The sequence below is a fragment of the Grammomys surdaster genome, unplaced genomic scaffold (assembly GCF_004785775.1).
Source record: "Grammomys surdaster isolate TR1022 unplaced genomic scaffold, NIH_TR_1.0 211, whole genome shotgun sequence".
NCBI lineage: Eukaryota > Metazoa > Chordata > Mammalia > Rodentia > Muridae > Grammomys > Grammomys surdaster.
This window is the reverse complement of record NW_021604656.1, coordinates 777,379-803,019: the sequence shown is the minus strand read 5'-3', so window position 1 is coordinate 803,019 and position 25,641 is coordinate 777,379. Positions and strand designations below refer to the sequence as shown.

At 50.3% G+C, this 25,641-nt stretch overlaps 1 protein-coding gene across 5 annotated transcripts in view; it reads left to right on the top strand.

Annotated features, from left to right (window-relative positions):
* Sema4d (semaphorin 4D) overlaps positions 1-25,641 on the top strand; it is a 105,178-nt gene that overhangs the window by 60,867 nt on the left and 18,670 nt on the right. For all 5 annotated transcript variants that reach the window (XM_028772004.1, XM_028771999.1, XM_028772001.1 and 2 more), the window contains 13 exons: positions 5,858-6,176; positions 7,764-7,909; positions 8,971-9,033; positions 10,552-10,650; positions 16,073-16,166; positions 17,093-17,206; positions 18,070-18,221; positions 19,276-19,451; positions 19,535-19,691; positions 20,763-20,985; positions 22,082-22,197; positions 25,109-25,281; positions 25,358-25,401. In XM_028772004.1, coding sequence (XP_028627837.1) covers positions 6,071-6,176; positions 7,764-7,909; positions 8,971-9,033; positions 10,552-10,650; positions 16,073-16,166; positions 17,093-17,206; positions 18,070-18,221; positions 19,276-19,451; positions 19,535-19,691; positions 20,763-20,985; positions 22,082-22,197; positions 25,109-25,281; positions 25,358-25,401 — 1,663 coding nt within the window. In that variant the 5' untranslated portion in view covers positions 5,858-6,070. The remainder of the gene's footprint in view (positions 1-5,857; positions 6,177-7,763; positions 7,910-8,970; positions 9,034-10,551; positions 10,651-16,072; positions 16,167-17,092; positions 17,207-18,069; positions 18,222-19,275; positions 19,452-19,534; positions 19,692-20,762; positions 20,986-22,081; positions 22,198-25,108; positions 25,282-25,357; positions 25,402-25,641) is intronic.

Below are 25,641 nucleotides of genomic sequence, written 5' to 3'. Positions count from 1 at the left end.
CCTCCTTAGTGCACGCCCTGTTTTCACTGCTGTGAATTGGCATTGTGGCTGTCATTCCCTGGTGCCTTGGCACCCAGCATGGTACCCACCCAGTGCTCAGGTTTAGGGCATGAGGTAAGATAAGCCCATCTGAGGGCACCGTCTGAGTGTCGCCTGCTTCTGTGAGGTAGCTTGAGATTTACTGTTGACCTAGATGGTGATGCCCAGCTGCTCCTGCTAGCTGTGCTTTGCTGGTGTTAACTACAGTAGAGCATGTCCCTGCCAACTGGAAACCTTGGCTCTGGGCTTAGGCTCTGAGGCCTGGGAACACCAAAGCTGGGGCAACAGCTTTGTGTTAGGCAGCCACTCAAGAGCTCCTGGACCCCTCCTGGGACTCTCAGGGGACAGGTCCTTTGTAATTCAGTGGTCAGGCTGGTGACAGCATTACCTAGGCCAGCATTGTAAGGGTGGGATACCTGGCTAGCGGCTGGCAGGGAGTGGTTGGAAGGCCACGCCCAGCAGGGGGGGAAGATGTGGCTGGACTGTTTTCCATTCTGTGGTAGCCAGAGTTTCACCTCCTGTCTGAGCAAACGAGCAAGCTAGGAAGTAGCTGGAACAGGCTCCTGTGGCCTGTGTCTTCATCTGCCTTACCACAATCACACAAGATCCCTGGTTGTGTTTGCTGTGGTGCCCAGGAGGGTGCCTGAAAGTCTGTGTAGCTTCTTGTCCCCACAGGAGCACCTAATGGTATTCCCTCTGTGATCTGTCCCCACTATCAGATCCCAGGGAGGAGCCTTAAGTCTAAAACACAGTACACACGGGGGGGGGGGGGGGGGTGGGTAAAGGTACACCTAGGTGCATATCTGTAGATGCACATACACACACATAGGCCTACATGTTTGGACACACCTACACATATATAGGTATGTGTGCACATGTGTATGCATGCTATGCATGCACTATGCTGTTACATGTCAAGTTACATACAGAGATAACATTTAACTCGGCCCTTGCAGGTGTGCCCATGTACATATACATGCAAACACACATGGCATCTGTGCACACACATGTGCATGGGTGTAAACACATGTCGCTGGCTGACATGAGAACACAGATACACACAGGTTCATGTGCACAATGCGTGTGTGCACACAGAGTGCCCTCAAGGCCATTAACATTCTCAGGCCTGAGCTGGGCTCATACAGCTCTATGACTGTGCCCTGGCTGGGTCGTTCCTGTTTTTAGTTACAGCCACTGCTGAGATTTCCAGGGTTTGCTGGAGGTGAAGAGCTTCCCTGTGACAGCCTAGGCAGGCTGAAGGGAGGGGTTGCAGCTCTTTCTCCTGGGTTTAGCATAGGCTATCTTCCCTCTTAGTGTGGTAATGGGGCCTTCATGACCCTGTCTCTAATTGGATGTCAGGCCCTCTTCTGGAGGGCCTCAGCTGTCATGGAGAAACCTCGGCTTCCCTTGGGGGAAGGGTGTTGCATCCCTTTGTTTAAATTTAAACACAGAGAGCAAGGTCCTGAACTTGGCATTGGAGGATGCCCGTGGAGCCATTCCTGGAAGGCACTGTGGCAGCCTGTCTGTGTGGGTGTGGCAGGCTCATTGTTTAAAGTGAGTTTTAAATTACACCAAACAGTGAGTGGTGTAGAGAAAAAAGAAAAAGGAGAAGAAAAGTCAAGCCCAACAGCTTTTCTCCCCCTTCCCTCTACTCTGCTCCCTCCCCTCCAGGCCTTTAACTGTTCCCACAGGCTTAAAGAACAGCAGGGTCTAGGCAAGGCTGGCACCCTCTAGAGTCTGCCCATGAAATAACTATGCTCTGCCTTGTGGGGTTGGGGCTGCAGGGCAGGAACCTGCAGCTGTAGTAAGCACAGCCTGGCTGAACTTGCTGTGTGCTTCTGTAGGCAACCGAAGGCCCTAGTGAACCCCACAGTTCCTGCTTTTAGTCAAGACTAGGAGAGGAGTTTGCTGGTTGCCACTGGAGGCCAGAAGGTGGCATTGGATCCCCTGGAACTGGGGTTCCAGATGGTCATGAGCTGCCACGTGGGTGCTGTGAGTGGAAGCCAGGGTTCTCAATCTGTAAGAGCAACAACTGCTCTTACCCTCTGAGCCATCTCTCTAGTCCCAACTGGTGCCTTTTATACCAGGGACATCCAAAGGCGGCCCAGCCAGACCACCCTAGGGCAGTGAAGAGTTTCTGTTATTTCAGCCACTTTTAAAATAATGTTCCCCTTAAAATTCGTGTTAGCCTTGTGTCCTGCCTTGTTCACTCCAGACACAAGCTGAGGCTCTAGCTCCCTTGCACCTCCACCCCTCCCCCACCCTCCTAATACATGTACTCCCCAACCCCCAGCCCCTTTGGTGACTGAGGCTGCACACTGGGCCACGGTAGCACATTCCGCTCACATTTCCAAGATGGACCATTCCCTCTTCCCCTGGGGCTCTAACTGCTCCATTTTGAGTGTGTTTGGTAATTCATTGTTAGGCCGAGGAAGAAGGCTGGTGCAGTGTCTTCGCCTTGTCGTCAGGGCCCAGCCTCGGAGACTTTCCACCTTGCAGTGGATAGAATGAAAGCCTTATTTCATGTTTCCAGAATGGCTGTTAGACATGTAGTCTGAGTTTCAGATGGCAACGTCAAGGTGAGCTTAGGGTCAGAATGCTGGTGTTTTTATTATTATTGTTAGCCTGTTTCATTGAATTGTTTCTAGTAGGTTCCACTTAGATTTCTTTGGCTAGAAGCAGAGTAACTTACCAATGTGTTGAGCTGGGCATTCTGCCCACTGAAGAAAGCTCAGGAGCCTGTTACCCAGCAGGAAGCAGCAGGGAGCCAGGCTGGGGTGGGGGGAGGAAGAGGAGAGCTACTGGGTGTGGGTGGGGTAGTTGGGGGAGGAAGGAGGTGCAAGCAAGACACGTTTGCAGATTGGCAGTCCTTACTTGCCATGGATCCAGCCAGTGAATGGGGCAGCAGATGGGTGAGCGTGCTTCTAGTGGCTGATGCCTTCCTTGGCTTCCCGTCCACGTGGTTGGCAAAGGTGAGGGGAGCTGAGGGAGTATGTAGGGTTTCATCCTGGGTCTCGGGGATATGTGTGTCTTGTGACACTCAACGGCTCTGAAAAGGAAGAGGTTAGGTTTCTCAAGTCCTGTGATGAGGATGAGAATGATGATGATGATACTGCTGCTGCTGCTGCTGCTGAGGATGCTGCTGCTGAGGATGCTGCTGCTGAGGATGCTGAGGATGAACTTTAGGGGCAGCCCTTCTGCACCCTGCCCGACATGTACATTCACGTGTTTCTCAGCCAGATGGGTCTCGCTCCTCAAAGCGTCTCTGAGCCACCTCCTGTCCTCTCGTGTTGTCGTGGAACATTCTAACTAGCGGCTTGCGAATCTGTCAACTTCCAGGTTCAGGGCACCGAGTTAGGTCTGGTGTTGGCCAGAGTCCTCCTGGTCTGTTAGCCCCTGGTTCTGGACTCTCTTTTTCTTGCTGTCCTGCTTGGCCACGCCCCACTTCTTTTTCAGGACTTAATTAATTATCTTGTTGTTAATTAATTTTAGTTAATTAACAAAATAATTAAAATTTGAGCCAGGACCTCACTGTGTAACCGCAGCAGGCCTGGGACTCACTGTGTAGACAGGGACCTGCCTGCCTCTTCCCCAAGAGTGCTGGGATTATACTGTGCACCACCATCGTTTATTTGTCTATTTGAGACTTGGTTTCACTTGTAGCCTTGGCTGGCCTGGACTCATGGAGACTAAACTAGCAGTGAACTCACAGAGCCCCCTCTGCCTTCTGATTAAAGGCCTGTGCTGCCACCTGTTAATTTTGGAAAAACTGCCTTTCTTCTTTCTGTTTTGTATCTTTAAATTTTATTTCAGTCAGGGTCTTCTATAGCCCAGTCTGCCCTCAAACCACATAGCTAAGGATAGCCCAGAACTTCTCTTTGTTCTGCCTCCACCTGGTAGTGTATTACCATGTTCAGGTTTATGACGTGCCTGGGATTGAACTCAGGGGCTTTGTGCATGAGAAGCAAACATTCTACCAATGGAGATAAACACCCAGCCCTAAAGGAATGTTTTCTTATAAAAATGTTCAAGTAGGCTACACAGTGGAATGTGACACACACACACACACATGCAGGACCTTGGCTGGTGACCTTGGCTGGTGTACAGCCTTCTCTGTTCTCTCCATCATCTGCTTCCATCAAGGGGGATCTGAAGAGGGAAGAAGCATCAGTCCCGTGCCACCTGACCCTCACAGCTGGAACCATGTGCACACAAATGGGGAAGCCCAGGGTCTTCTGGGCTTAGACCAGTGCCACCTGTGGCTCTGTACCCAGAGGGTGTTTGAGGTTAGGGTGGCATTGCTGTCCTGGCTTTTCTTAGCACTGTGGATGCTCAGTGTTGGAGAGAGTTGGTGACCATAGCTTTAAGTGGATTCTCATGGTTTGGACCCTAGCAACCCACTTTGGCAGGAGAGTGGGCTCTTACGCGGCGGGGCGCACTGTGAACTTGCTCGGCGAAAGGAAGAGTTCATAATTATCTGGGTCGACATTGTCTGTTTCCCAGTCACTGCCTCAGTTCTTGGCTTCCTGCTTTCTGGTTGGATCAAGATAGGAGTCACCCCTTGTGCTTGGCAGTTGTGAATTTCTAGGTTAGGACAGGGGCCGGACCGATCCCTGTTCTGTAGAACCACTGGCTGTAACTGGAGTCACCTCTTTGCATGTCACCTGTATCTGCTTTTGAGCTATAGCAATAGTTAAGGAAAGCGGCCAGGTGCACTGGTCTAGAATATTCCACTCCTTGGAGGATGGAGGGGTTTGGGCTATCTTTGGAAGCTTCTAAATCCATTGGGATAGTGACCAGACAGCCCACCAGGGCTGCAGTTGATGACAGGAATAGGATAGAGGACTGAATAGAGATGCAGGAACAGCTGGCCCCGCCCTCTGTGGGAGGAAGGGTGAGGCAGGGGAGGCCTGGCAGGTGGGTAGATGCTGTGCCAGCATTGGGTCTACATCTGGAGACTGTTGTGCCCTGTCAGCTCCTAGTAGCCACACCCAAAGGTGAGGCCTATCTGTGCATCAAGGCAGCTGGTGTGACTCAGTGCTGAGCTCTGTATCCTGGGATCTGATGTGTGCCGAGCCTCAGGCTTGGCTGGGGCAGATGAGGACAGGAGACAGAGGCTCAAGAGACCCGTGGCCACAATTCCATCAAACAGCAAAGCCTGGTCTTCTGTTTCTTGTTTGGACAGATCAGAGTTAATTGCTAGTGTTTCCATGGTAATTAACGGCTTCCTTGTGAGGCAGGAAGAGCTCGGGTTGCCTCCTGAGCTAGCTGTGTCCTTTGTTGTGGCCAGATGAGGCCCTGAGGGTGTGTTTTCATGAGTATGAAGGTTAGTGTGTGCTTTCATACTGTGTGTATGGATGTGAGCACATGCGTGCATTTTTGTGTACATTCGTGTATGGCTACATCCATTTTGTGTGTCTACCCATGCGTGTGCACTCATATGTATTCTCAGGCATGCGCCCTGTCACCACAACCCTCTGATGTCTGGTAATATCCCTGGGTTAGCATGTCAGAAATTGGGAAATGAGCCTTCCACGGAAACTGAGACCCATATTGCTCATTTGTGGCATGTCACCAAGCACCTGGCTGTCCCTCTAGCTAGTTATTTCCACCTTAGTGGGTCCGTCCATCTTGGTATCTTTTAGGCTTGTTGTCTCTCTGCGGGATCTGTCTGTCTGGCAGCCCCCACAAACCCTGGATGCCTTCCATGTCCCTCAGCAGGCAGGTTCAGACAGGAGAGGCAGTCGGAAGGGATGGAGGGGACTGAACCATCTGGAACTGCTGTGACCTATAGTCTTGTCCTTTCCTTCTCTTGCAGGTCAGAAGGGAACACCAGTAGCCTTTGGCGTGAGGTTGTGAACGTGGCCATTACTAAACTGACATGTGGAGACTCAGGAACCCCACTACTTATGGGCTCCAATCTGTGCAGCTGGTCCCAGCTCTGGGGCTCTGAGAGGTCCCTGCTGCTACACCACAGCAGCCTGCTGCCATCCATGTGTGCCTGTTGCTGAAGGCCTCGGTGGCTCCGCCCATGAAGATGTGTGCCCCCATCAGGGGGCTGTTCCTGGCCCTGGTGGTAGTGTTGAGGACCGCGGTGGCATTTGCACCTGTGCCTCGGATCACCTGGGAACATGGAGGTAAGCGTGAAAGCCGTGTGACAGCCGTGAACGCCAGTGGCTCCACAGAGTGTGGGGTCCCTGCTTGGATGCTCTGTGGGGTCTGTGGGGGCAGGTTTAAGCTGCTGGGATGTCGGAAGGATGCTGTGTGAGCAGGAGGCCTTGGTGGCTGCTTCAGGCCCACAGTAGATACCAAGCTTTAGTTAGACTGTGTATGTGACCTCAGCGGCTCACAGCTTACTTAATATTGACTACGTGCCAGACACTTGAGCTGCACTGCTGAGATTAGCCTCAGAGGGGTCTGTAGGTCAGACATCCAGGATGGGGACACACTGGCTGTCCCACATTCCAGGGAGGGAACAGTGTGAAGACAGAGCCAGGAAGCAAAAGTGCAGTAAGAAGGCCCAGCTCTGAAGCCACCTGGACACTGGGGATATGCTTACTTGTAGGCAAGTTCAGAACTCACTGATGCCAGCGTATAATGCTGAGCCCAGCATCACAGCGGGAACCTGCACACTCAGGAAGTGGGGTCAGGAAGATCATGAGTTCCAGGCCAGCCTGGGCCACATAGAGAGACCCTCTCTAAGAGAACCAGTATTGTGTATGTCCTTCCTGTGTTACCATGTCTTTTAACTGGTGCAGGTGCAAAAAAAGACCCTGCACATACTAGGCAAATGCTCTACCACTGAGCCACAGCCTCAGGTCCTAGTACTGGATTTTTGGTGTTGAGCGTTTCAAAGTGAGGCATTTATTTCGTGAGTGAGAAAGTTCTAACTCATTACATCTTTCTCAACCTAGAATGGATGGTTAAAGAGACATCAAAGAAGTAGAGTGTAGACCAGGTGTCTTAGTTAGGGTTTCCATTGCTGTGAACAGACAACCGTGACCAAGGCAACTCTTTTTTGTTTGTTTTTGTTTTTTGAGACAGGGTTTTTCTGTGTAGCCCTGGCTGTCCTGGAACTCACTCTGTAGACCAGGCTGGCCTTGAACTCAGAAATCCACCTGCCAAGGCAACTCTTATAAAGGGCAATTTTTAATCGGGGCTGGCTTACAAGTTTAGAGATTCAGTCCATTATCATCAAGGCAGGAAACATGGCAGCATCCAGGCAGGCATGGTGCAGGAGGAGCTGAGACTTCTACATCTTGATCTGAAGGCAAACCAGAGAAGACTGATTTCCAGGGAGCTAGGAAGAAGGTCTCAAAGCCTACCCCCACAGTGACACACTTCCTCCAACAAGGCCACACCTCCTAATAGTGCCACTGTCTGGGCCATGCATATTCAAACCATCACACCAAGTGTCTGTGATGTGCTGGAAGCCCCCAGTATGAGGGATTTGGAACTCACAGGACCTGGGAGTCAGAAAAGGAGGTCAGGGGTGTAGTGTAGGGATGCATGCCAGCCTCAGGGATCCAGCCATGGGTCAGCTCCTCTCTTGATCTTGGTGGATGCATTGAGGTTACCTGGGGGTCCTGAGTTCTGCTCCACTCTGAAGCCCCATGACACAGTTGGTCCCTGTGACAAGTCTGGTTCTGACAGTGAGGTGGGACAGGGTGCAAGCAGGCTCAGCAGTGACTCCTGGGCTCTTCCTTCCCCCCTCTGCGACACAGAGGTAGGTCTGGTGCAGTTTCACGAGCCAGGCATCTTTAACTACTCGGCCTTGCTGATGAGTGAGGACAAAGACACTCTGTATGTGGGCGCCCGGGAAGCTGTCTTTGCAGTGAATGCGCTGGACATCTCTGAGAAGCAACATGAGGTAGGTCCTGTGGCTTCTCAGCCATGCCCCTGTAGACGGGGGCTGCCTCCGCTACCTCCCCACGTCCATTCTGCACAGGCCTGGCTCCAGACTCCGCCAGGAAGCTCAGCTAAGCTGTTCGTATATCTGATCTGTGTTGAGTAGTACTCATCTGGTCACCTTTAAAAGGAAGAGAGAGGAACAGAGGCTGAAAACAATTGAAATTCATTCTACGCATGTGTCAAACTGTCAAAGGAGAAAAATTAGGTAGAGAAGGGTCTGAAGAGATAGCTCAGCAGGTAAAGGCACACGTTGCCAAGCCTGATGATCTGAGTTCAATGCCCAGCCCACCAGCACACACACACACACAGACACACACGCGGTATAGAAAGAGAAGTTGTCCTCAGCCCTCCACTCACACACCACCACACATTCACACCTACACATAATAAAAATGTAACGGAAAGCTCTAAGGGTAAGAAGGAGGAACAGACGAAAGCTGCCACTGTTTGATAGAATTTAATTGGTTATGCTTTCAGTATGCGGGGCAGGGGTCATAGGGCGATAACCTTGGGTGTCTTTCCTTAGGTGCTGGCCATTTTTAAAATTTCATTTTTTTGAGACGTGGTCTCTCGACCGGCCTGGAGCTTGTCGAGTAGGCCGGCAGCCAGCAAGCCACACGGACCCTCCCATCTCTGCCTCCCCAGTGCATAGTGCCACCTTGCCTTTTCACCTGAATTCCGGGGATCAAATTCAGGTCCTTGTGCTTACTGGCAAGCACCCACTGAGCCGTCTGTCTCCCCAGCCCTCTGCTGCTTTGTTGCAAGCCCAGGGCTGTGTGATCCCTGGTTTGGGGCTGATGGTCACAGAACATGAGGAAGCCCTAGGGATGACTTTGTGGTCTCAGCCCCCGCCTGCTCTCTGAACCTCTTCCTAGTCTGACTTTATTCAGGCTGCAACCTACTGTGCTCCGAGCTGTTGTGTGCCTCCTGTTGGTGTCTGCTGGCAGTTCCTTTTGGGAGATTGGGTGGGGAGGGGCCGGGACTTCGGTAAATCAGCTCTGACACGTTCTTCCCTCACAGGTGTATTGGAAGGTCTCTGAAGAGAAAAAGTCCAAGTGTGCAGAGAAGGGGAAATCCAAGCAGGTAACTGGCCACTAGCACAAAGAACCCGACCGAGCACACACTTAGTAGGCTCCTTTCCAGTACCAGGACTTCTTTCTGCCTGCCTACCTGGCATCATGTGATTCTGGTGGGCTCAGTCCTGTGGTCTCAACACCTGTGGCTGCTCTCCCAGGCCTCCCCCACCCCCACCCCCACCCCTACCCCTTCAGGATTGATGCTCTCAGGCTGGTGCCCTGCATCCTCAGCCCTGGAGAAACTTGTTCGAATGGCCCAGCATTTTGTCTACAGGATATAGTCTCTGCTGCCCACTAGTGCCTGGTGTAAAAGTGGCCTCCCCCTCTGTGTATACACCAGCTGAGGCCTAAGAGGTTTCAGGGGTTTGATGGGCTTTGTATTTTGTTTTTAGATATTAGTGTGCCCACTCAGGGAGACTGTGCCTTGTATCCCTTTTCTCAGGAGCTCTGGGTATCCCCACATATGTGGGTATCTGGCTGGGAGCCTCACAAATGTCCCAGATGGTTTTTAGACCACAGGAGCCAGGTTGTCCCTGATAGTGGTCGTGACGGCTCAGCAATGGCAGCTTTTATCAGTTGTTAGGTGATTTCAAAAACAAAGGTTAAAACAATTACTCACAGTCTTTTTTTTTTAAGTTAAACTTTTTCGGCTAAATGCTAACTGAACACTTTACCAGTCCTACTGGTCTCTATGGTGTTAACTGGGGAACTGAGGCAGGCAGGCATTACAATGGGCTCACTGCTGCAGGCAGTCTGTGTAGCTGAGTGAGCTGACGCCTTGTACCACTGCATGTGGGACCCACAGTGACCTTGGTAGGGAGCCCTCCTGTGAATGATACCCTGTCCATTTGAAAATAGTAGTTGGAAAAAAAAAGCAACAACAACAACAACAAAAAAAAACCCTTTCCCAATTTGAGATAATTTCAGGCTATAGCCCATATACTCTAAGAACTGTTCTCCTGGAATAGCACACGGGTTCCAAATTGCCATCTTTGTTTTCCCACTGTTTTCAGTTGGCTGTACCCTTGGGTTCAGCCTCTCTCTCTCAGACCCTGCAAGTCACTATTTCTAGTTCTGTGCTGGCAACAGGAATATAGGGTGGGGTCCCCAGGAAGGCAGAAGGAGCGTATACAAAGTCTGTTTTGGAGATATGGGTGCCAAAAATGAACGGTGTGTGTTCAGCAAGGGTAAATACATTGCCATCTGTAGTGGGTTCCCCAGTACAATTTGAGGTCAGCTCTAGTTTGGTCTTGGCTTTGTTTGGTCACCAGATACAGGCTGACCATCTATTAGGGACAGAGCCAAAGTCATGCCTGGCACCTGTACTGCCTGTGAACCACAGAGATATAAAAGTTAACATTGGAGAGGCTGGCTCATGGTACAGTGTGCCCCCTCTATGGGCGTAGGCAGACCAGCCTGAGCAGAGGAGAGAACAAAGCAGTGGATAACTTGGCCTTTATCATGAGGACTTGAGGGTTCTTTGGTGGATGCCTGTTAATGATATGTGTGTGTGTTTCCCTTGCAGACGGAATGCCTTAACTACATACGAGTGCTGCAGCCGCTCACTAGCACCTCCCTCTATGTGTGTGGGACCAATGCGTTCCAGCCCACCTGTGACCACCTGGTAAGACCACAGCATATTCCTGTATGAAGTGCACACATACCAGCCTGGCCGGTGACTAACGCAGAGCCAACCTCTCTCGTTCTTACTGCAAACCGTAAGGACTAAGAACTGTATAGTCGGACTTCTTACAGCAGTGATAGTCTGGTTCCTCCTGACCAGTGTTCTGTGAGGTCTGTAGGATGATCTGTGGTAGCCGTACTTTTAAAAAAGAATCAATGCCAAGAGACAGATAGATACTAAAACACCGAATTAAGTGCTCAAAACATCTGGCAGAAGTCAAGAAGTGTCATCAAGGGAGCTGCTTGGGGTTCCCAGCAGAGTCCTGGTCAGAACAGAGTGTCCATTCAGGTGAGGTTTTTAAATAAAAGAACAAGCAGCAGCAGAGAGATACCATCACCTCAGGGGCATCAAGCCTCCATCAGGAATGAAGTGGGGAAGTTGAGGCGGTTGATGGAGCCATCTCTCTGTAGCTGAGCTCCCATGGCTGACCTTCCCCCTGCCTCCACTATAGACACTTTTATATCGTGAGATAAGTAACAGTAAGCTCTTTGGCAGATGATTCACCTCCTAGGCGCTCTCAAGGCCACAGTGTTTTTACTCCTGGGTTGTTTGCTGTTCTCCCTGTCACAGAGTCAAGGGCCTTGGAGGACACTGTGAAAACATGCTTGGGTCTGAAATGGAGGAGGGGCAACCCTGCTTCCAGAGCCATTTTCTCGGTAGGCTCAACCAGCACAAGAAAGTTTACCAATACGATGTATATTACAAGTCACTTACTTTGCCCTTGCTGTGACCAAATACTTGATAAAAAGCAACTTAAAGGAAAAAGAATATAGAAGGCACCTCAGCAAAACAGAAGAAGGCAGCATGGGGAGAAGTAGAGCTGGCCTATAAACACCCAGGCCCACCCCCAGAAACCCGCTTTCTCGGTAGGCCCCACTTCTACCACCACCACCAGGAGACAAACCCATGAGCCCATGGATGACATTTTATAAACCATAACAAATATGAAACATAGTATACAGGTTTCCTCTCTTCTCTACTGGGCATAAATCCAAATTTTCCACCAAATGCCAAAACCTTGGCTCTCAACAAGTCTTCTATTGTATATCTGATGGCCATGAGGCTCAGCATTCAAGGAAAGGTAGCCTGTACTGTGTTGGTCTGCTGAGCACGGGGTGAGTGGTGCCATAGCAAGGCAGGGCAAGGCAGGGCAAGGCAGGGCAAGGCAGGGCAAGGCACGGAGGCAGGAGAGTAGTTCATTGCTCTGCTGCAGTCGGCTGTAGATGGCTGGCATCCCAAGTGGAGGACACTCCTGAAGTAAAGAGCCTCGTTCACCTAAACCCTCAGCCAGCTGAAATTTAAAGCTCACTCCCAGTTATAGTTAGTTCAGTTAGAGGTGTCTTAGTTAGGGTTTTACTGCTGTGAGCAGACACCATGACCAAGGCAAGTCTTATAAAGAACAACATTTAATTGGGACTGGCTTACAGGTTCAGAGGCTCAGTCCATTATCATCATGGCTGGAACATGGCAGTGTCTAGGCAGGCATGGTGCAGGAGGAGCTGAGAGTTCTACATCTTCACCTGAAGGCTGCTAGCAGAATACTGGCTTCCAGGCAGCTAGGATGAGGGTCTTTATAGCCCACACCCACAATGACACACATACTCCTACAAGGCCACACCTTCTAATAGTGCCACTCCCTGGGCCGAGCATATACAAACCTATCACAAGAGGCTTGCCTAGATTGCAAGAGATGTTGGGTTTCGATCCCCAGCACCACACATACATTCACCACATGCCTATACACCATACACACACACACACACAAACATACACACACACACACACTCCCCTCAGTTGGGGATATAACTAGACAAAACAGTCTCATTAGAAGTTCACTTAGGCCGGGCAGTGGTGGCGCACTGCTTTAATCCCAGCACTTGGGAGGCAGAGACAGGCAGATTTCTGAGTTCGAGGCCAGCCTGGTCTACAGAGTGAGTTAAGACAGCCAGGGCTACACAGAGAAAACCTGTCTTGAAAAAAACCAAGAGGCTGGAGAGTTGGCTCAGAGGCTAAGAGCACAGACTGCTCTTCTAGAGGTCATGAGTTCAATTCCCAGCAACCACATGGTGGCTCACAACCATCTATAATGAGATCTGGTGCCCTCTTCTGGCCTGCAGGTGTACAAGCAGGTAGAACACTATACATAATAAATAAATCTTTAAAAAAAAAAGAAAAAAAGAAAAAAAACAAAAAAGAAGAAGTTCACCTAGACAGCTAGGTATCCAGGCTACCAGGAATCCCCAACACTGACCTCATGAGTATGAGGTCAGCCTAGGTTGCAAGATACAGCTCTAAAGAAAAAAGAAGTCAAGAGAGAATTAAAACACTGAGTATTTATATAGACATCTGGGGAGGGAGGCCACTGCTCAGGTTTACCTGGCTAAACTAACTGTTCTGGGTTGCAACCAAAATTGCTGGTGTGTATGTGCGTGCGTGCGTGCGTGCGTGTGTGTGTGTGCGTGCGCGTGTGTGTGCGCGCACGCACGCTGCGTACATGCATGCATTGGGAGAGGCATTGTAAGTGAAAAATGAGGAAACCGAGCAGAGAAGGAAAAGAAGAGGGTGGTTACAGGAGAGACCTTTCCGCATCAGCACCTCTTGCCTGAACCACAGTCTGTTTACTCGAGAGCTTCAGGACCGTTGTAGACATTTACAATACAGAGCAGTACCTGCGTGTGAGGGAAGGAGACAGAATGCTTGGTTTAAACCTACGCAAGCGGGCTGGAGAGATGGCTCAGCGGTTAAGAGCACTGACTGCTCGTCCAGAGGTCCTGAGTTCAATTCCCAGAAACCACATGGTGGCTCACAGCCATCTGTAATGGGATCCGATGCCCTCTTCTGGTGTGTCTGAGGACAGTGATAGCATACGCACATACATGCAATAAATAAATCTTAAAAAAAAATATATTAAGAAAAAAACCACACTAGGAAATTCTGACGCTTTTAATTAAAAAAGAAAGAAAGAAACCTCAAACCTACGAGAGTCCCTCTCTGTACGTTTGTGCACCTAGACCACATGGTGGATTCTGTGTGTCGTGTGTGCATGTGTACAGGTGTGTGTATTTGTAATTGTGTGTGTGTGTCTGTGTACACTTGGTAAAGGGTGGCCCGTGGTCCCCATAGGTCTTTACAAGCATCTCTCCTAAGAATGGGGACATTCTCTTGCACAGTTGATTTCATCATTGCAGCTAAGAAAACACAGCGATCGCCAGCGTCCCTCCTCCCCATCCAGTAGCTTAGAGCAGGGCACAGCCCCAGGAGCCTCCAGGCATCTCTGGGAGGTGTGACGACAGATGGGTCTTATCAAGTGGTCCACACTGTCACCCCAGCTCACACTTCCTAACCTGACTGGTGACCTTTATTGTTTTAACCGGCCCGTTGGTCATTGCAGACACTGTGAAACCCTGTGTGCTTGCTGGCCTGTGGCTTCCAGCCAGCAGTCTTCTGGCAGAGCTGGAAGCTCCTGTCTGGTAGGCAGCCCTGCTCCCTGACCTCTCCAGTGTGTGAAGTGTATAGTGACGGCCTACTTGGATTATCTCAGCAATCCTGGTGTTCTGATGGGCTGTCCCGTGGGTGGCTCCTGTCCCTTTAACGTCTTGCCTCTGCTGTATTCTTCTGTATGTGTCTGAACGCCTCGTGTAAATCCAGAGGTGGAAATTATTCACCATCGTTTTGTAGACACTCTGCCCCCCATACACACACACAATTTGTCACTTGCCGTTGAGCTGTATCTCATTTTTCTCCACATGAGGACGTTCTGATTCATTGTGTATGAATGTTTGGGTGGATCTGTTTCTCTTTGTATGGTGTCGGTTTCTTGTTCGGTTTTATTTTCGTCAGCTTGACAGAAGCTGAACTTCTCTGAGAGGAGGGAACCGCAGTTGAGAGAATACCTCCATAAGATATGTCTGTAGGCAAGCCTCTAGGGCATTTCCTATTAGTGGTTGATGTGGGAGGGGCCAGCTCCCCACAACTGTGTGGTCTATAAGAAAGTAGTAGGCTAAGCAAGTCGTGAGGATTGACCAAGTAAGCAGCCCTCCTCCACCACCTCTGCTTCCCTTCCTGACTCTAGCCTCTTGCCTTGAGTTCCTGGCCTGGCTTCCCTGATTGGTGGACTGTAAACTGTGAGCTGAAGTAACCCTTCCCAATGCCAGGTGCTTTTGGTCAAGGCATTTATCACGGTAGTAGAAAGCTGAGACATATGAAATAGGTTTCCTTGTCAGGTGGAAAGAGGTTATCACAAGATTCTGTTACCTGCTGGCCGTCATGAGCATACTGTGCCAGAAACATGGACACCAAACATGTTTGTATCCCCCCCTAGTGCCAGAATTTATTCAATAACAGTACATTCATAAGGTTTGGTGGTTTTAGTAACATCAGTTTATGACTTAATCCTGGCTACCTTGGTGATCTGGCCAAGGCAAATACAGATTCTTTTATTCTAATCTTTTACTTATTTGATACGGGATTTCTCTGTGTAGCCCTGGCTGTATTGATTTCAAACCAGACCAGTGCTGGGGAGGAGCTTCTACAGTCAGGTGTTAGAGAGCTAGAAGCCTCCGAGAAGCTGGAGGGTAGAGCCTTCCAAGGCAGAAGGATGTCCCTGTTGTATAAGCCAGGTATCAGCTGAGAGTTTCCTGTGGGGCTGTCCATCACAGTGTTGGGTGTCCATCACTTTAAAGGAACCAGGTGAAGAAGTTACACCTAGGTCTGTTCATTCTTGGGGCTGGGTTCCCAGGCATTTTTAATACAACCATGTAGCCCAAGAGTTCATAGGATGGCTCCTCTTTCTGTTCCCAGGAATAAATCATCTATCCATCTGTTATGGGTGGATGGTACATGGCAGATGGTGTGGTTTGCAGGTCCACCCAGGGCCTACTCATCCTTTTTCCCAGAGTGGAATCAAAAGCTGATTGTACAACGGAGTCTCCTAAGGCAAGGCACAGCCTGGAGACCACTGTGTTATACAATATGGGGCAGCTTAGAGCTGGGCACAGCCTGATCCCAACACGGCCTGAGGTGTAGTGAGCTTGCTTTAGTAGTCAGAACGGATCCTCCGGGAGCTGCCGGTGGTGGATGGAGGTGAGGAGTCTGTGGATTGTTTTTGTTTGGTTCATGTTGCCTGTTTTGTGAGAAGTGTGGTTGAGCAAGCTGAGACTCTGATCCTGCATATATATCCCAGACTCTGTCACACACATGAGATGTACTTCAGGTGTCAACGATCCCAGGGTGGGACCCACATGGGTCAGAGCCCACTTGCTCCAAACTCTGGTCTTCGGAAGCGAAGGAATCTGTACCTTTAAATGGTGCAGGGACATGTCTTTAGCACCGAGAGGTCAGATGTCTTTTTATTCCGTTGTAGAACTTGACATCCTTCAAGTTTCTGGGGAAGAGTGAAGACGGCAAAGGAAGATGCCCCTTCGACCCCGCCCATAGCTACACATCAGTCATGGTTGGTGAGTCCTGCGTCTGAGGCTCGTTCACTCTCTGAGTTTATGGTGGCATGTGACGTTGCCACCTGAGACACTCAGCTCTTCCCTCCTCAGTCCTGCCTTCCTTGGCTTCGTTTTGACACTAGCTCCCTTCAGAGAAGGTGCGAGACCCATGGCACAGCCTCCTCAGTTAGTTTGAGTTTATCATTCAGAGGGAAACTCAGGCCCCACTGCAGCAGTAAATGCTTCTTGTCTGTTTTTGTGAGCACCACCTGGATGCTGCTGTGGCTGCAAGCCTCTGCTGTGTCCTGCATATCTGAGGCTAAGGAGGCACACAGTGTCGTACAGATAGTTCACGTTGGGATCTTTCAGCCAGTGTGAAGGTTCAAGCTTTACTGTCAATGTACAATATCCAGTGAACTTTGAGACATTCAATACTATATTACAGTACAGGCGTCATATGTGACGCTTCTGCACAGTCAGAGTCTGAAGTATGGGTTCTGAGTGTATTAAAGTGGGTAAGGCTGGACCATGCTGCCCGGCAGTGTAGGCACCTAAACATCTTTTTTGATTTACAGTGCTTTTTATTTAGGATGGCTTTCCAGGGTGTCAAACACTGAGGAGTGTCTGCCGTCGCTATGCTGACTATGGGAAATTCTCATTTGTGATTAGCTATGACCCTTTAACCTGGAAAAACACAGTTAAATTGGGTGACTGTGACTGTTCTGATGAGAGATGCTGGTGTAGGAAGCAGACATGCATGTCACAGAAGATGAGGAGGCCCCTCCTTCCCTACAGGGAATTAATGAGGGTATAAATAATTATGGTAGCATGGTATGGGTGTGATAGCCTGGCAGAGGTGGAAGCATTAGGCTTACTTATAGGCCAGCCTGGGCTAATGTCAGAAGCTCTGACTGGATCCCTTCCCTCCTCCCTTTCCACCACTGCAGGGGGCGAGCTCTACTCAGGGACGTCATATAATTTCTTGGGCAGTGAACCCATCATCTCTCGAAACTCTTCCCACAGTCCCTTGAGGACGGAGTATGCCATCCCGTGGCTGAACGGTAAGAAGTGTGTGCTGCCAGCTTCATGGGTCTACCATTTTATCATTCCTCTGGCTGTCCCCAAAGCATGGGGCATGGGGGCTCATGTCAGATCCCAGGCAGTGGGAGCTCTTTGGAACTGCTCAAAGTCCATACCAGGGTAACTATCTCGCTCACTGCTAACAGCATTGTTTAAATCTGCTTCTGTCATACCCCAGCGCACCCCAGCCCCCCCCCCCCCCCCCCCCCCCAAAAAAAAAAAACAGCTTGGGAGACTTTAATAAAACGAAACTCTGACAGGAAGTTGAGAATGTAGATACTGGGTTTGGGGTGTGATCGTAGATGGAGAGCCTCTGGGGTCAGGCCAGGTGGCATTGAAATGTTTCCTTGCTGCCAAACAAGCATCTCTTCAGTCTCACTTCAAGGTATGGATGATGGGGGCCTTTCATGGGTGTCTTTTCGTGGAGATGCTGGCTAGTGATGCTGGGCTTTTTTGAAGCCCCCTGATCACGAGTCAGACTGTGGGGACTAAGATATGAGACAGCAAATTTCTCCTTGGGCCTCTCAGAGTCTTGGAATCCTTCCAAGGCTGACACCGGCCGATTTGGCCCTTGTTTAAATCAGCAGATACTCTGGCTTTCCAGACCACCCACTAGCAGGGAGGCCTCACCTGGCTTCCTCTGTGGCCACCTTGGTGAAGCTGAAGAGGGCAGGCAGCATCCAGGCCTGGAGTTCACAAGTGTGATATGCATACTATAGATGTCCTAGAAGAGAAGCTTTCAGGCTCTGAGGCTGCACTTGCCATGGGGAGCCAGGTAGAGAGGTGGCATGCCAGCTCCATGTACAGACACCCACAGAAACGACCCTGTGATGCTACTCCACAGAGCCTAGCTTCGTCTTTGCTGACGTGATCCAGAAAAGCCCAGGTGGTACGGAGAGTGAAGATGACAAGGTCTACTTCTTCTTTACGGAGGTGTCTGTGGAGTATGAGTTCGTCTTCAAGTTGATGATCCCTCGAGTTGCCAGGGTGTGCAAGGTGGGTCCTGCCTCCCCCGTTCCCATCCACAGTCCTGGTGCAGATGGGTAGAGACCCCTGTGGAAAAGTTTAATGTACAGTTGGAGCATGGTAAGAGACTAAGCATTGACTAGTGATAAAAGTTACAGAGATCTGCGAATGGTTTCTCTTGAGACCCAAAGTAGGACTGGTACGATGTTAGTGGTTAAAATGCTGCCTCGAAAGCAAAAGAACAAGAATTCAGATCTCCTATAGATGCTGAGTGGACCCCCTGTAGTTCTGACTTAGGAAAGTGGAGATCGGGGCTCGGGACTGTCCTGATCAGCAAGCTCTGAGTTTGATTATGAGACCTCGCCTCAAAGAATAAGATGGATGGTACCTGACTCAACTCTGGCCTCCAAATGCACCCACACATGAACACACATATAGAAGTGCACCACGCACATACACATACATGAAAGAAAGGAAACTCAAAGGGGAAAAAAAAGAGTCAAAGTAGCACTTGTGATATTCTCCATGTGTGACTAATCACGGGTAACTGAAATCGCAGAAAAGAAGACCACTCATACAGAGCAGGCTTCTTTCTCTCCAGCCCAGAGTTGAGTGCAGTTCATAACTGTCCCATTTGTCTCAGTTGTCTCACTGAAAATGACTAGGGGGCCCTAGAGCTTTGTCTAGAGTCGAGCAGGCAGAGAGGACACAGAAGGAGCTCTTAATGAACGCTCACATATTTGCCCTGGGACAGTCCGCAGGGCTGGGGTCTGTGGTGGGAAGGAGGTCACCTACTGCTTGCTTAACTCCTCTGTGCTCCTTCCTGGGTCCCACCTGGGAAGGCTGTAGGACACAAGGCCGGTGGCACGCTGGGGTGACACAGATGTGGTTGTTTTGGTTGTCATCGAGTGTGCTTGGCTCTTTTCGTATTCTATGATCCTGGCCCACACAGTGGTATTGCTTTGGTTACATAACCTGTCTGCAGCAGTCTTGGGCAGGGCCGGTGGCTGGGGACATATGAACCTCTGCTTCTGTGGTTGGCCATCTGTGCTGCCTCTGCCATGTGCTGTCTCTGGAATTCCAGGGTGACCAGGGCGGCCTTCGGACTTTGCAAAAAAAGTGGACCTCCTTCCTAAAGGCCAGGCTGATCTGCTCCAGGCCAGACAGTGGTCTGGTCTTCAACATACTTCAGGATGTGTTTGTGCTGAGGGCCCCGGACCTCAAGGAGCCTGTGTTCTATGCAGTCTTCACCCCACAGCTGTGAGTTAAAGCTTAGCAGTTGGGGTCTGGTCACCCCAATGACCCCCTGCCCCCCTGACATTCTCACGGATTCCTCTTCACAGGAACAATGTGGGTCTGTCAGCGGTCTGTGCCTACACGCTGGCCACGGTGGAGGCCGTCTTCTCCCGTGGGAAATACATGCAGAGTGCCACAGTGGAGCAGTCTCACACCAAGTGGGTGCGCTACAATGGTCCAGTGCCCACTCCCAGACCTGGAGCAGTAAGCAGGGTCTTGGGCTCTGGGGAGGGAGGGCTCATCTTCTCTTTGGATCTCAAGGTCCCAAGCATGAGACCACACAGATCCCAGAGCCTCTCGGCAGCAGGTTGCATGGCAACAGGAATCTGGGCACTGGGCTGAGTGGTGCGCCTGGGCCTGGAGTGAATGGTGAAGCTACTCTTCACTGACCTCTTCTGTGTTGGGTAACAAGTCTCACTCCATGCTGCCCAGACGTGAGAGTGTGCCACCAGGCTCTTTTGAGAGATGGACATTGCGCAATGGCAGGCTTGCTCCATTCTTGGTTTTCTGCAGACAAAACCTGTTTGTCAGCATAGCCTAGGCTGTCTCCTAAGGCAGCCTGTCCACTAAATAACAGGAATCATATCCTTTCCTCCTCGATACAGTAAACTAGTACAGAAAATTCTAGGATTGCCTGCATATTGTTGCCGGGTGGTGAATGGGCGTGGGGGCTGGGGGTAGCTTTTGGATAGCGCCCTACCTGGCTCTTGAAGCTCTCCCAGGACAGACTTCTCTGTGGGTGTGTGACCTTGACACCTTATTTTTTCTCATATGTGTGCTATGTTCAGTTTAACATGACTAGGAAATCTTTCCAACTTTTTTTTTCTTTTGTGCTACCTAGAATCTGGCTGGCGCTCTCTCTCTCTCTCATGCTCTCTCTCTCTTGTGCTCTCTCTTGTGCTCTCGCTCGCTCGCCCTCGCTTTCTCTCTCTCTCTCTCTCTCTCTCTCTCTCTCTCTCTCTTTCTCTGTGTGTGTGTGTGTGTGATATTTAACAAGCTTCCTTTGGCATACTTTCTTCTCATAGAAAAGCTGTGAAATGGGTGTTTTCTAATTTGAGAAGTTTGCTAAGTGTTTTCATTGACGACTAATTCCTCTACTAGATCCTAAGACAATTATGCCCTGTGACTGTGCTTTCATAGCATAGCTCTTTGTTTCTGGAAGTCACTTTAGCCCCTGTTACTCTTTGGAGAAGTGTGACTGTGGCCCTCAGGGCCGCTCTTCTGTGCTCTGTTGAAGCCAAGTGGACATGTGACCACGATGCTTTTACCCTGCAGTGTATCGACAGTGAGGCCCGGGCAGCCAACTACACCAGCTCCTTGAATCTCCCAGACAAAACGCTACAGTTTGTAAAAGACCACCCTTTGATGGACGACTCAGTGACCCCGATAGACAACAGGCCCAAGCTGATCAAAAAAAATGTAAACTACACCCAGATAGTGGTAGACAGGACCCAGGCCCTGGATGGTACCTTCTATGACGTCATGTTCATCAGCACAGGTGGGTTCCTGGGTAAGATTGGGAAATTTGCTTTAGTCATTTGTGGATAGATCTGGTATCTCCAGGTGCCAGGAAGGTTTGCGACAATGAAAGAGGATTTCTGAGGTATCGCAGCACCTGAGATTCTGAGTCTCTGTGACTTTCAGATACCTGGGACACTGGTTACTAATGCAAGTCCCAACCCGTACCTAGGCTGGAGTGGAGTTAAATAGTCCCTGTTGTCATGGGACCAGTCAGACTGGCCTGGTAGTTCCTAATTGGTAGTAGGAAACTCCACCCCCTTCTACAAGGCAGGTTCTGTCCTGCCCTGAGCTGGCTTTGGACAGACAACTCTCTCTCGGACAAGTCTTCTGGGATGGAGATGGAGAGTTGGAGCTTGGTGTCTGCTTGAGCCCCAGGGGCTACCCTTAGAGCTTCCCAGATGACTTGAACATTTTGCCCTCGCCTGCCTGTCTGGGCCCCTGACCTCCCCTGGAGGACCCGTGGAGTACAACAGCCACCTTACACCTTGTTGGTGAATGTCATTGGAATCACCATGGGACAGAAGTGTCCTCTTCTGAACACCCCACTGAGGGAATGACTTGAGTGTCCACAAGTGTGTGTGATTGCTGTCAAGGCTGGAATCTCTCCTAATTTCATTTCTGTTGCTGTGCTAAAACACCAGGACAAAAGCAACCTAGGAGAAGAGGGTTTATTTGGCTTACGGTATCATCCGTCACTTCAGGAAAGTCAGGGCAGGAACTTAAGCAACTAGTCACATCATATTTATAGTCAAGGACAGAGAGAAATGAACACACCCATGCTGCCTGCTCACTGTGTTTCTCGCTGGTTTGCCTATGCCTAGCTAGCTAGCTTTCTTCATTTAACGTTGTCCAGGCGATGGTGTCTTCCACAATGGGTTAGGTCTTCCTACATCAGTCAACCATCAGGACAGTCCTCCACAGACATTTCAGCAGGTCAAATGGCAATTCCCTCAGTCGAGGCTCTTTCCAGGCAATTCCAGGTCACACTAAATTGACACTTAAAACTAACCAGGGTGGCACTCTTGGCAGTTCCCTCTAGGGCCTCCTTGCTCACCTGTGTTTTGACCTTGCAGACCGGGGAGCTCTTCATAAAGCCGTCATCCTTGCAAAAGAGGTACACGTTGTCGAGGAGACACAACTCTTCCAGGACGCTGAACCGGTCCTAACTCTGCTGCTGTCGTCAAAGAAGGTAATGTGGTGGTGGTGGGGGGAGGGGCAGGTCCGTTTCCTTGTCTCCCTTGTGGCTAAGACGGGCTAGGACGGTCCTGTGGACTCTTTCAGCATTCTTCTGTAGGATCTGAGGCTTAGGAGGAGGCATGGCAGAGCCAGCGAGGTTGAAGCCACTGGAGCTTTTGGGAGGTTACTAACTTGGGAAAATGTCTTTGTGCCTTGAACCTGAAAGAATGCAGGTAGGACACAACACTTTTGCTAATTTGTAAGGAGAAATAACAGGCCTCTAGAGCTCCCGCCACACCATCCTGCACGTCGGGCAGGCTCTGCAGAGGTCTCAGTCACAGGTACTCAGCTCTGCACTGTGCTCCCACAAGCCATGGAAACATAGATGACCAAACCTGCCTTTGATGCCACGCTGTGTGGTGCCTGATGTTTTCATAGAAATCTCCAGCCAGGTGGTGGTAGTGCACGCCTTTGATCCTGGCACTCGAGAGGCAGAGGCAGGTAGATCTTTGTAAGTTCAAGGCCAGCCTGGTCTACATAGTGTGTTCCAGGCCAGCCAGAACTATGTAGGGAGACCCTTTCTCAAAAATAAATAAACAAATTAATTAATTAAATGTTTTTTTAAGCAGTTGAGTGGGGTGCAGTGGTTCATACCTATAGTTCTAAACCTTAGAATGTGGAGGCAGGAGGACCAGGAGTTCAAGGCTAGTGTTAGCCACATAGCAAAGTCAAGGCCAGCCTTGAACTAAGTGAAACCCCATTGCAAAAAATAAAATGAGGCATAAAAGTCCTTTAGGTGGTGGAGTATATAGAAATGACCTGGGTGCTTGGTCTGCTGGCTGGAACTTGTGCTTTGTCCACTGGCCTTGGTAGGATGTGCACACCACATTTTACGTCTAGGATAGAACAGTACAGTTCAGAATGTGGGCTGTCTCCAAATCCTGACTCTACTGCATGCTGCCATGTGACCCTGGGCATCACTGGATGATCCTCATAAGGTGGTGTCTCTGTGTGTAAGCTTTTTGTTAATGTGACTGCTTTGAGGGCATGTGAGCCTCCTAAGTGTGGAGGACTAGCTTGGAGCAGCACTGAACCCAGGGAAAGTTGGGAGCAGGATCAGCTGCTCCCTGTCCTGCTTCATGTCCGATGGCTACAGGTGCTCCCCTCTCCTTGCTAGGACTCTGCTGTAACCCACTGAACAGATGGGTCCAGGGTCACGATTTTGGCTTCAAGTGCCAGTGCTAGCCGCTTGCCCTTGTCTATAAAGCCTGGCTCTGGGATACTGCTGAACTCTGTGGCCTGGTGTTACCTTTCCCTGTGAACTGCACATCCGTGGGCTCCATGTTTGCGATTCAGTTCTCTTTAGGTAGCTGGCCACTACAGATGCCAAGGGTCCATCAGTCTCACTTACCCGTGTGCTGGGCTCCTGCCAGCACCAGGTGCGATGCTGGCCCTGGCATGTAGCCAGTGACATGGCATCCTCCTGTCCTGGAAGTCAGGGCCTTGCAGGTGCTAAGCTCTGTGTGCTTACACGGGGGCACCATGGCCTATTTTTGCCACTCTTTGCTCACAAATGCAGGCAAGCAGAAAGTGTCTCTTGCTGGGTTAATTTTGATGGCCTTCCATTTGTTTTTTTCGAGATGTTGATGGGCGTGGTGACATTGGCATGCTGGATTCAGAGATGAATGATAAGGACGTGTCCTTATCACAGGTACACCTACTGTCTGGCACGAGACAAGACTGGCATTTAAAGGCTGTGCCCCTCTGGCTTCCAGCTGCAGTGCTGTGTCACCTACAGAGAGTCCAGGAGGGGTGTCAAATTAGGAGTGGGAAGCAGCTGGAGAGGGCTGTTAATGTGGGTTTTCTCAAGACACAAATGAAAGTCTTCACCCCAGATAGGGCACCAAGGACAGACCAGTCGAGCTCAGTGAGCCTGTGAGGTTTGGGAGAGTTAGTTACAGGGGACTATTTACAAGATACAGGAGGGATGATTTACAAGCCCATGGGTGACTCAGAGGGAGGCAGCTGCATAGATGGAGCTCCCTGCAGAGCTAGCAGGCAGCTCGGCAGGGCAGTCTCTGCTCTCGACAGTAATTGTGTACTGCTTATATAACCTTGGGGTTGGGAGGGGGGAAGCTTGTGAATCTTAACAACTTGTCAGTCTCCCTAAGTTTCCTCTCCTTTGAGTCTTGTGAGCCTCCCTCCACCCTCCAGGAGGAGCAATTTGGCAGCAACAGGGACAGAACTGTCTTTTCTCCGAAGAGAAGCTGCTTAGGGAGTGCAGTGCGCTCAGACATAGGTCCAGCCCCAAATATGGAAAGGTGGTGTCAGGTCCCAGGCCCTGCTATTCATTGGGTGGCATTTGAATCGTCCTGGGACACAGGACACCTTGTATATTCATACAAGATTTCTGTCTTAGTGTGCTTTTCCGTCACTGTGATAAACCACTCTGACCAAAAGCAGCTTGGGGAGGAAAACATTTATTTTGGCTCACTCTTCCAGGTTATAGTCGTTGAGGGAAACCAGGGCAGGAACTGAAGCAGAGACCACGGAGAAGTGGCTTAGTGGCCTGCCCTCTGGCTTCTGCTTAGCTACTATCTTCTAAAGTCCAGGACTGTCGGGAGTGCATCACCCACATTGGGCTGAACCCATCCTAATTAATTAGCAAGTAAGAAAATGCCCCACGGACATGTCCAAGCTGATATAGGCAGTTCCTCAGCTGTAGTTCTTTTCTCTGCAAGTGTGTCAAGGTGACAATGAAAATTCATCTGTCATTTAAGTCTTGGTGGTCAGGCCTTGTGGCCTATTATGAGTCAGGGAGCCTTTTCCTCCGTGCAGTTCTTTCCAGGAGCTGGTAGAGAAGCTAGCAGCCCCTCCCAGTGCCCAAGTCCACCTTACACCTGCTGTCTGTCTCTCATGCACAGGGGAGGAAGTTTGTCTATGCTGGCTCCAACTCAGGAGTGGTCCAAGCTCCCCTGGCCTTCTGCGGAAAGCACGGTAGTTGTGAAGACTGTGTGCTAGCACGGGACCCCTACTGCGCCTGGAGCCCGGCCATCAAGGCCTGCGTTACCTTGCACCAGGCAGAGGGCTCCAGCAGGTATGAGTATAGATAGGTCTGTTTGCCTGTGCCCAGTGCACGAGCTAGAGAGTAATGTGCGCCTGCTGTCTTTTAGGGGCTGGATTCAGGACATGAGTGGCGACACGTCCTCGTGCATGGGTGAGTGGATCTCCTTTGCTTCCGCCCTTGGGTTGGCAAAGTTCCTGGGGCATCAGTTCCATGGTGGTCCTGTGCGATCTGTCTTCCTTTCTCCTCTCCGAACAGAAGTCAAGTGTCATGCAGCAGACCTGTGATTTTTCTCTGTCCCTTTGGTTACAGAAAGAGGGCTCAAAGCCACACAGGGTGTATCAGTTCACTGGGAAGCATGCCCTGGTCCACGCCAAGCTCCTCTGTTCTGCT